Source organism: Aedes albopictus, chromosome 1 (assembly GCF_035046485.1).
Source record: "Aedes albopictus strain Foshan chromosome 1, AalbF5, whole genome shotgun sequence".
Taxonomy (NCBI): Eukaryota; Metazoa; Arthropoda; class Insecta; order Diptera; family Culicidae; genus Aedes; species Aedes albopictus.
In genome coordinates, this window is record NC_085136.1 from 336,218,490 (window position 1) to 336,228,641 (window position 10,152).

Below are 10,152 nucleotides of genomic sequence, written 5' to 3' on the forward strand. Positions count from 1 at the left end.
GGCAAAAGTCGGTACCCACGACCACCCTCTCAGGAAGCAAAATTTAATAAAACGTTATTTGAGAGCATTTTGGGCAATTCAAATTGACAAAAAATTTTGGACGAATGCCTGGAGAAACAGGTATCAAACTGTATGACCATTGTATTAGCGAAGTGTATTAAACAGTTGTGGAAGGGAAAATAGTAATTTGATCGGGTAGAGCAATTATATTGGGATTATCTACTTTTAACCCATCTTGAAAGAAAACAAACACCCGCCCCCTCTCATCTTTACGTAGGTTTTCCTACCTTGTTGTGTTTGAGCAGATTGTTTTCTCGAATTAGCACGAAGGTGCGCAACACCTGGGCAATCTTTGTCCGCACATCGCCGTGGGAAGTTTGTAACGTCCCGTCTCGTCGGTCCCGTCGGTCACCACAACGGCAATGCGATCCAAACTAAGTCAGCAAGGACGACAGGAATTCATTGATTAACGACGATAGGCTCGCTGTCGTGCGGGTGATTTTCTCGGAACATTCAGCCTTCATTAGCGGCCCAAGGAATACGCCCGGATCGACCAAACATAAGCCATCTGTTTACAGAAGCTCCTTCTTTGCTTTATTCTACAAAAAAAAGAAACATATTGACAATCCATCCAAACTTAGCAAAGGTTAGGTAATAAATACAAACCTGATGGAGAGCTCCGGCAAGAGCCATTTCCCCGTGGACGACAAATATTCTGCGGCCCGGCGTTCCGGGGCGCACCGTTTGTATAGTTTTCGCTCCATTTAAAGCAAATTTCTACTTTTTTCCTCGATTTTTCCGTTGCCAACTGGCGTAGCCGTTCCAAAGTTTGCTTTCGATTTTTGTTTTGTGTTTATTTGACAGATGGGTTGGTAAACATGGCTCCATGTATGCTCATGATTCCATGTATAGGAAAAGGAAGAGCAACCAATATCGAGGCAAAAGAGGCAGAAGTTTTCGGTTGAAACAATGTATGGAGATTTGAACATTTTTTCAAATATTTCAAATATTTCGAAATTATGGCAAAAAATATTTGGTAACGCAGATTACTAATATTATAACCTACAACCTGTACCAAATATTTTTTCCGAAAAAAATTTAAATTAATGAGAAAACTAATTTTTATTATTTTCTCCATACATTTTCAAAGCTGAAAACTCCTGCTCACTAGCGCCATCTGTTGCAATTTCCGACAAAGCTGGTAGTCCATTAAGGTAATAAGAGCTGTAATGCAAGATTATATACTGTGTATACAAAGTAAGCATTAGTCTATTTACAATAGTATGCGATTTTTAAATCAGTCAACTCAAAGAATCACATTCAAGTAATAAATCTAAGATGTTAATAAAATTTAGAGCAATGCTTACTTTGTGTACTCAGTATATATACTTGCATTATTGCTTGATCTGCTTGATTATTTATTACAAAAAAGATACATAAACAATACAATATGCTTTCGAATCAAACATACAGCACAATAAACAAACATTATCGTTAAATGTTACAATTTTCCTTCACATGCGGTTCAACAGTTTTGCAACAATATGGCTTAAAATTGTCGTTGCAAAAAATGCACAATATGGCTACAACTAGGCTTATTGTATTGTGAAAATTTTGTTCGGGAAAAAAGCCGATTTTTTATGGTAACCTAACTTAACAGCCTATTCGCCATATTGTGAAATGACCCATTACAATTTGCCAAGTGGTATACTACAATATACAGACACTACCATTTGAAGTGATGGTGGATATCATGTCATATTGTTCAGGAGTGGTCGCAAGTAGTTGTGGACAGCATGCGATATAGTACGCTTTTTGTTCACAACTATGCGGGTATTCAGATATTGTTAGAAATGGTTTTGGATAGTATAGGAAACAGTGTTGATACAGTTCACGTTTATGCGGGCAGTATTCAAGCTATATTTTCATTTGCAGAAGGTTTTAAAATATTTCATCGGGGAAATTTTGATTTTTTATCTTTTTTAGCTGTTTTTCATACAAGTTTACATGAAATTCTCATTTTCGGCCAATTTCTCTCCCATACAAAATGTATGGAAAATTTTTCACCGATAGAATATTTTGAAACCTTCTGCAAATGAAAATAGAGCTTGAATACTGATGTTTGGTGGAAAGAAACCCGATGTACATTCAATTTTTATAATCTGCTGGTTCAGACATAGCGTGGTCTTGGAATCGGCGCAGCTTGTACACCAGGCCATCGTACCACACATTGTCGAAAGCTTTTTCGACGTCGAGCAATACCATGGCAGAGGTTTTAGAGACAGACTTGTTCCGCCTGAGGATGTTGACTCGGGACAGTTGTTTAACAGTGGATCGTCCACGTCGAAAGCAAGACTGTTCCTCGAAGAAGATGCTTGGTGCTTGAGCTCCAAGTTCAAGATGTTATCAAAACCTGGGGCCTTCATGTTCTACAGAAACGTTTCTCGAAGGGTTACATAAATATTTAACATATAATGTGCAGATCGTTGAGAACCCATGCGTCTATGCTTGAGCTGAACGATTTGAAATGCATCGAAATATCAACGATACAAATGTTTCCAAAGTAATGTACCACTTACCTCCGTATCTGGAAACCACTAATATTGAACCACGACACTATTTGTGCCTTCAATTTTGCTATTTCACTCATTTTTACGCTTTATTTCCCATAAAAACTGGTCCTAAAATTTACGCGATTCGCTTGTTGATCATTTACACTTTTCGGACCGAACCCAAACGTCAAAATTTGCGCGCGTTCTTCTACGATGTCGAGTTGTTCACCGCTAAATATGCTCTCGTCGGGCACAAGTTCGCTCCGCGAACTCAAAATAGGGATGACGATTCCGCATCGCCTCACTGCAAATCACAACAAATGGCGCCCAGCTCTATCTGCAAGAAGGCGCGAAAATCGTCCCGCAGTCACTGTCGATTCACGAAAAAACACTCCTGAATGGATGGTGATTCGTGCGTTGTGTTGTGTTTCGTGTGAATAAAAATTGTGGAATTCGATGGCTAATTTCGTGCAAAATACCGGAAAATATATCGCGGAGAAAGCGGAAGGGTGAGTGCATTTGGGGTGGGTGCGGTTTCGAGAAATGGTGTGCTAATTTTCCTGTGTGCATTGCTTGTAGGGATGATACCAACGAGATCGGCTATCGGCAGTCCAAGGAGAATGACAAGATCGATCTCAAGTATGGGTACGAGCGGGTCAAGGACACCCAGGAGCGGACCGGGTACCTGGTCAATATGCACTCGGTAAGTCGCTTTTGAAGTTGGAGTCGGGGAACGCTAACTGAACGATCTCACTTTTAGACGGAGATTCTGAACCAAGATCGGCGGCTGGTGGCCGCTCTGGATCTGTACTTCCTCCAGATGGACGGCACCCGGTATAAGATGTCCGTGATCTACGCGCCGTATTTGCTCCTCATCACCAAGGAGGGTCACGCGCTGGAAGTGGCGAAGTTTCTCTCGCGTAAGTACGAAGGCCAACTGCAGAAGGTCGAGCACATCCAGAAGGAGGATCTGGATCTGCCGAACCATCTGAGTGGCCTGAAGCAGAACCTGCTGAAGCTGACCTTTGCCAACACCAGTCACATGAGCAAGGTCAAGAAGGATCTGTCGGCGGCGGTGCGGAAGAACAAGGAACGCGACAAGTCCAACACGATCTACATGCAGATGTTGAGCAGCGCGTTGGCCGTTTCGTCGGAAGCCGAGGGGAAGTCGTCCGCCGTTGTTCAAAGCTCGGATTTTTACGAGAGCATCATGGACATGCGGGAGCATGACGTCCCCTATCACGTTCGGGTGTCGATCGATCTGAACATATTCTGCGGGTTGTGGTATACGATGCGGGGTCGGGGAGAGGACGAACCGCCGATCATCACTCCGCGGCCGGACATTCTGGATCGACCGGAACCGGTGGTGTTGGCGTTTGATATCGAAACGACCAAGCTGCCGTTGAAGTTCCCGGACGCCCAGACGGATCAGATCATGATGATCTCGTACATGATCGACGGGCAGGGCTATTTGATCACGAACCGGGAGATCATCAGTGCCGAAGTGGAGGACTTCGAGTACACGCCGAAGCCGGAGTTCGAAGGGCAGTTCATCGTGTTCAACGAGCCGAGCGAGATGGCAGTCCTGCAGAAGTTCTTCGATCACATTCTGGACGTGAAGCCGCACATTTTTGTGACGTACAACGGAGATTTCTTCGATTGGCCGTTCGTGGAAGCCCGGGCGGCTGTCTACGATCTGGACATGAAGCGGGAGATCGGGTTTTCCAAGGTCAACCAGAGGGATGGGAATTATCTGTGTCGTCCGGCCATGCACATGGATTGTCTGTGCTGGGTCAAACGAGATTCTTATCTTCCGGTAGGATCACAGGGTTTGAAGGCCGTTGCGAAGAGTAAGCTGCGGTACGATCCCGTTGAACTGGATCCGGAGGAGATGTGCAAGATGGCGGTTGAACAGCCGCAAGTCCTGTCCAACTACTCAGTGTCTGACGCCGTGGCCACATACTATCTCTACATGAAGTACGTGCATCCGTTCATTTTCGCCTTGGCCACGATCATTCCCATGGAACCGGACGAGATCCTGCGCAAAGGTTCCGGAACGCTCTGCGAATCGCTCCTGATGAAGGAGGCATTCCACGCGCGGATCGTGTATCCCAACAAGCAAGTCTCGGAGCTGAACAAACTGACCCCGGATGGACACGTTCTGGACATGGAAACTTACGTCGGAGGTCACGTGGAAGCCCTGGAGTCCGGTGTCTTCCGAGCGGACATTTCCACTCGCTTCCGTCTGGATCAGGACATGCTGATGCAGCTGCACGACAACGTGGACAAGGTTCTGGAGCACGCGATCGTCACCGAGGAAGGCGTCCCGCTCGATCAGGTCACCAACCTGGAAGATGTGGCCGAGCAAATCCGAGCCGCGCTCCAACAACTGCACGACGCCCCGACCCGTATCGAGCAGCCTGTGATCTACCATCTGGACGTCGGCGCCATGTACCCGAACATCATTCTGACCAACCGGTTGCAGCCGTCGTCCATGATCTCCGAAACGGACTGCGCCGCGTGCGACTTCAACAAACCGGATGCCCGCTGCAAACGCAACATGGAGTGGATGTGGCGAGGCGAGATGCTTCCGGCAAGCCGGAACGAGTTCCAACGGATCCAACAGCAGCTGGAAACCGAGAAATTCCCACCCCTCTTCCCCGGAGGTCCCATGCGAGCCTTCCACGAACTCTCCAAGGAAGATCAAGCCAACTACGAGAAGAAACGGCTGGCCGACTACTGCCGGAAGGCGTACAAGAAGACCAAGATCACCAAGCTGGAAACCCGAACTTCCACGATCTGCCAGAAGGAGAACAGTTTCTACGTGGACACGGTCCGGGCGTTCCGCGATCGCCGCTACGAGTACAAAGCCCTCACCAAAGTGGCCAAGGCCGCCGTAGCCTCCGCCCTGAAAAGCGGCGACGCAGGCGAGATCAAGGCGGCCAAGGGCCGAGAAGTCCTCTACGACTCGCTCCAGCTGGCCCACAAGTGTATCCTGAACTCCTTCTACGGGTACGTAATGCGGAAGGGCGCCCGCTGGCACAGCATGTCCATGGCGGGAATCGTGTGCCTCACCGGAGCGAACATCATCACCAAGGCTCGGGAGATCATCGAACGAGTCGGACGGCCTCTGGAACTGGACACTGACGGTATTTGGTGTATCCTACCAGCGTCTTTCCCTCAGGAGTTCACCGTCCTGACCAACCACGCCAAAAAGAAAAAGATCAACGTGTCCTACCCGAACGCCGTCCTGAACACCATGGTGAAAGATCACTTCACAAACGATCAGTACCACGTGCTGGAGAAGCCCCACGAGCCTGGAAGCCCTGCCGTCTACTCGATCAAGCCGGAGAACTCGATCTTCTTCGAGGTGGACGGCCCGTACCTAGCCATGGTCCTCCCAGCAGCCAAGGAAGAAGGCAAGAAGCTGAAAAAGCGTTACGCCGTGTTCAACTTTGACGGATCGCTTGCCGAGTTGAAGGGCTTCGAGGTGAAACGGCGAGGCGAGCTGCAGCTGATCAAGATCTTCCAGAGTTCGGTGTTTGAAGCGTTCCTGCAGGGATCAACGCTGGAGCAGTGCTACGCCTCGGTGGCCAAGATCGCCGACTACTGGCTGGACGTGCTGTACAGCAAGGGCCACAACATGCCGGACAGCGAACTGTTCGAGTTGATCTCGGAGAACCGATCGATGTCCAGGAAGCTGGAGGACTACGGCGAGCAGAAGTCTACGTCGATCTCGACGGCGAAGCGCTTGGCGGAGTTCCTGGGCGATCAGATGGTGAAGGACGCCGGGTTGGCGTGCAAGTTTGTCATCTCGAAGAAACCCGATGGAGCGCCGGTTACGGAGCGCGCGATCCCGTTGGCGATCTTCCAATCGGAGCCGAGCATTCGACGGCACTATCTGCGCAAGTGGCTGAAGGACAGTACCATGGGAGATGCGGACATCCGCGACGTGTTGGATTGGCAGTACTACATCGAGCGATTGGGAGGAACCATCCAGAAGATCATCACGATCCCCGCGGCGTTGCAAGGACTGAACAATCCCGTGCCGCGGGTGCAACATCCGGAGTGGCTGCATAAGAAGATGCTGGAGAAGAACGATACGCTGAAGCAGAGGAGGATCAGCGAGATGTTCACGGTGAAGGAGAAACCGGCGATCAAGGACATTGAAGACCTGGACAGGGCGCGATCACCCAGCGTGGGTCCTAATGTTCCGATCGCGAACTCCAAGCGTAGGAGGACGCCATCCGTGGAAGAGCCGGCAGCTACACCGGAAGCGAAGACCTGGCGGGAAGCTTTGGGACCACCACCGCCGCTAGGGGACACCAAACAGCAACTGCAGGCTTGGCTTGCGTTTCACAAGAAGAAATGGAAGTGGCAACTGGCGCAAAGGGCCAAGTATCGCAACATCGGGAACAAACGGGCGCGAGTAGATGATCGCGAGGCACCTGCGAGTTCGATCGTACCCAATCGTCCGGCGGCCACCATTGGTGGCTTCCTTCGCAAGACGCAGCGATCGCTGATCGAGCAAACCTGGCACGTACTGCAGGTCGCCGCATCGGATGAAATGGGTAACTTCGTCGTGTGGGCCATGGTCGGTGAGGAACTGCACAAGATCAAGCTGGTCATTCCGCGGATCTTCTACGTCAATCAACGGATGCCGGCGCCCCCGGAGGAAGGAGCCCTATGGAAGAAGGTACACCGTGTTCTGCCGCGAGCGCGTCCCGCGTATCAACTGTATCAGTACGTGGTTCCGGAGCAGATCTTCCGGGACAACAGCCTGGGACTGCTGGCAGATTTGGCCACTCCGGATATTGAAGGGATCTACGAGACTCAGGTATCTCTGGAGTTCCGCGCGATCATGGAAATGGGCTGCATGTGCGCGGTTCAGCGATCGGAGGCCAGAATTTTGGCCAACCTGTCCATCAAAGAGATGGATACGTTCAATATCCAGCAGTTGGAGATGAGAAGCAGCGATCCGACATCCTATTTGATAAAGAACGAGGCTAGCCTCAAGAAGATCTTCCTCTATCAGCACAGCATCCTTTCCGGGAAGCGAGAGATCTGGGGCCTCTTCATGGGTCCCAGCAAGAAGGCCGTCATCATCATCTTCGACAGCGTCCGGTCCAATCAACTTCCGACGCTGGCAAGTCTCTACTCATCGGAACGATCGGCCCGGCTGTCCGAAGGATTAGTCACAGAGGAGAACCTCCCACCGGAGGACATGAACTTCGAAAGTTGCAGCGAAGTCGACATCAAACAGGTGTACAAACGACTCGCATCGTGTCTGGCCAGCTACAAGCAGGAGAAACGCGGTCCAACGATCCTGTGTGCCCAAACCGCGTTCAGCCTCCAGAAGCTCAACCAGCTGATCCCGGCCTGCTCTGACTTCCCGGAGGCCCAGATCCACATCGCGGATGATGCCGCGCTGCTGTTCGGCTTGGACTGGCAGCGAAACGGAGCTAAAATCATGATCCGGCACTACATGAACCTGAATCCGGTGGTCAGCATGATGCTGGAACAGTGTCGGTACTTCCAGATCCCGCTGGGAAACATGCCCTACGATACGGTCCTGTTCGGGTCGGATCTTTTCTTCGCGCGACACCTGCAGAAGCACAACTTTGTCCTCTGGTGTTCGCCGAGCTCGCGGCCGGATTTGGGCGGTCGCGAAGCCGATGACAGTCGGCTGCTGGCGGAGTTCGAGGACAACATCTCCGTAGTCCAGAACCGGCAGGGTTTCTACGGGAGCGTCTGCGTGGAGTTGAACATCGATAGCTTGGCCGTGTCGGCGCTTCTGCAGGCTAGCCGAATTCAGGAGATGGAAGGCGCCGCCTCGGCGATCACGTTTGACGTAGTTCCGCAGGCTTCGCTGGACGACATGATCGCCAATCAGGGCCAGACGCTTCCGAGCTATGACGAGACGGCGTTGTGCTCGCAGGCCTTCCGAGTGATGCGATCGATGGTGAACCTATGGTTAAGGGACGTTTCTCTCCACAAAAGTGCCTTCGCGGACTTCCAGATCATCCACTTCTACCGGTGGGTGCGATCGTCTCGGGCTCTTCTGTACGATCCTGCCATCCGGCGTGCGCTGAACACCCTGATGCGCAAGTTGTTCCTCCAGATGATCTCCGAGTTCCAGCGGATGAAGGCCGAGATCATCTACGCCGACTTCAATCGAATCGTGATCAACACCGGCAAGAAGACGATATCGGACGCGATCGGGTACACCGACTACGTGGTCCAAAGCATCCGCAATAAGGAACTGTTCCACAGCATTTCGATCTCGTACAAACATGCGTGGGAGTTCCTGCTGTGGATCGACGCTGCCAATCACAGTGGCATCAGCGTTTCCAGGCGGTTGAATGCGGACGGCACCCAGAGTACGGCAGCAACGTCGTCGGCGGAACAGGAAACCCAGATGTTGGTGAGCTGGAACATTGCGGAACATCTACCGGACGAGGAGAACTGCAAGGATCGTTTCGAGAGCTTCATGATCGCGTTCATGGAGAAATTGGTGCGTGGCGTAGCGCCGGCCAAGGCCATCAAGGCACTGTCGCACATGGCCTTCTCGATGGTACAGAAGATGCACAAGAACTACGGACGGGGCATGGAAGGACCGGCGCTGGAGTTCATCAAGGCCGTTTGCAAGGTGCTGGCTGTTAACAAGGATATCGATGAGGAGGTAAGGTATAAAATTGAGGTCATTAAGCCCAATATTGAGGTATTTCTCCTTTTCAGCTGACGAGTCTTCGTCGGAACATGCTCCACCTGGTGGGAATCGGCGACTTCAGTGACAAAGCCGTCTGGAAGGAACCGCAAAAGTCCTACGTGCTGAGCGAAGTGATCTGTACGTCCTGTAACCAGTGTCGGGATCTGGATCTCCGCAAGGATTCCCACCGAGCCATTAGAGATGGCGCGATGATCTGGACCTGTGCCCAGTGTAACCAAGCGTACAACACGGTCGACATCGAGATGCGTCTGCTGGAGGTGGTCGAGCGCAAGATGATGTCCTACACGTTGCAGGATTTGCGCTGCGGCCGCTGTAAGCAGATCAAGCGGGAGAATCTGGCGGAGTTTTGCCAGTGCGCGGGGAACTTTGAGAATTTGATTTCCGCCGGGGAGTTAAGGCGACTGCTGGCGGGCTTCCAGACCGTGGCCGAAGACTGCCGGATGCCACTGCTGAAGGAGACGGTCGAGCACCTGTTGAACACCCATTAGCGCGACGGTCAACGCCGGAATAAGGTAATTTTTAGATACATATTTGTCTTTGGTAATACAAAAAAGTTCTGTAAAATTGTAGTGAAGCTACTAAATCGATTGAGAAAGCCAAAATGGAACGATCTCACCACGGCGTTGGTGTATCATAACACAAAATCAACGTTCCAAGTAAAATTACACTTCATTTGTCTAGATTTGTTCATACAACACTTCACTTCATTGAATTATGTGATAATGTTTGATAATTATACTGATATGATACAGGTTAACATTAGTATGATATACGTTATCATACTATGTATAATATGCTTCTGATGACATCAGAATGTTGTTCAACAACATTATGAATCTCTATCAGTCAAAAAAATCAAAACCGTGTGGT

The 10,152-nt window shown here is 50.3% G+C and overlaps 2 protein-coding genes across 2 annotated transcripts in view; one reads left to right on the forward strand and one right to left on the reverse strand.

Moving 5' to 3' along the window:
- Nucleotides 1-2,714, reverse strand: part of LOC115264227 (DNA polymerase epsilon subunit 2) — a 28,816-nt gene extending 26,102 nt beyond the window's left edge. The window contains exon 1 of the mRNA XM_029867757.2: nucleotides 2,580-2,714. Within this exon, the coding sequence (XP_029723617.2) occupies nucleotides 2,580-2,650 (71 nt within the window). The 5' untranslated portion in view covers nucleotides 2,651-2,714. The remainder of the gene's footprint in view (nucleotides 1-2,579) is intronic.
- Nucleotides 2,715-2,925: 211 nt separating this feature from the next.
- LOC109403850 (DNA polymerase epsilon catalytic subunit 1) lies at nucleotides 2,926-9,851 on the forward strand. The gene is made up of 4 exons (XM_029876643.2): nucleotides 2,926-3,061; nucleotides 3,132-3,255; nucleotides 3,313-9,234; nucleotides 9,291-9,851. Exons 1-4 carry the CDS (start codon nucleotides 3,009-3,011, stop codon nucleotides 9,768-9,770), a joined length of 6,579 nt encoding a protein of 2,192 aa, XP_029732503.2. The 5' UTR covers nucleotides 2,926-3,008; the 3' UTR covers nucleotides 9,771-9,851.
- Nucleotides 9,852-10,152: the final 301 nt, after the last annotated feature.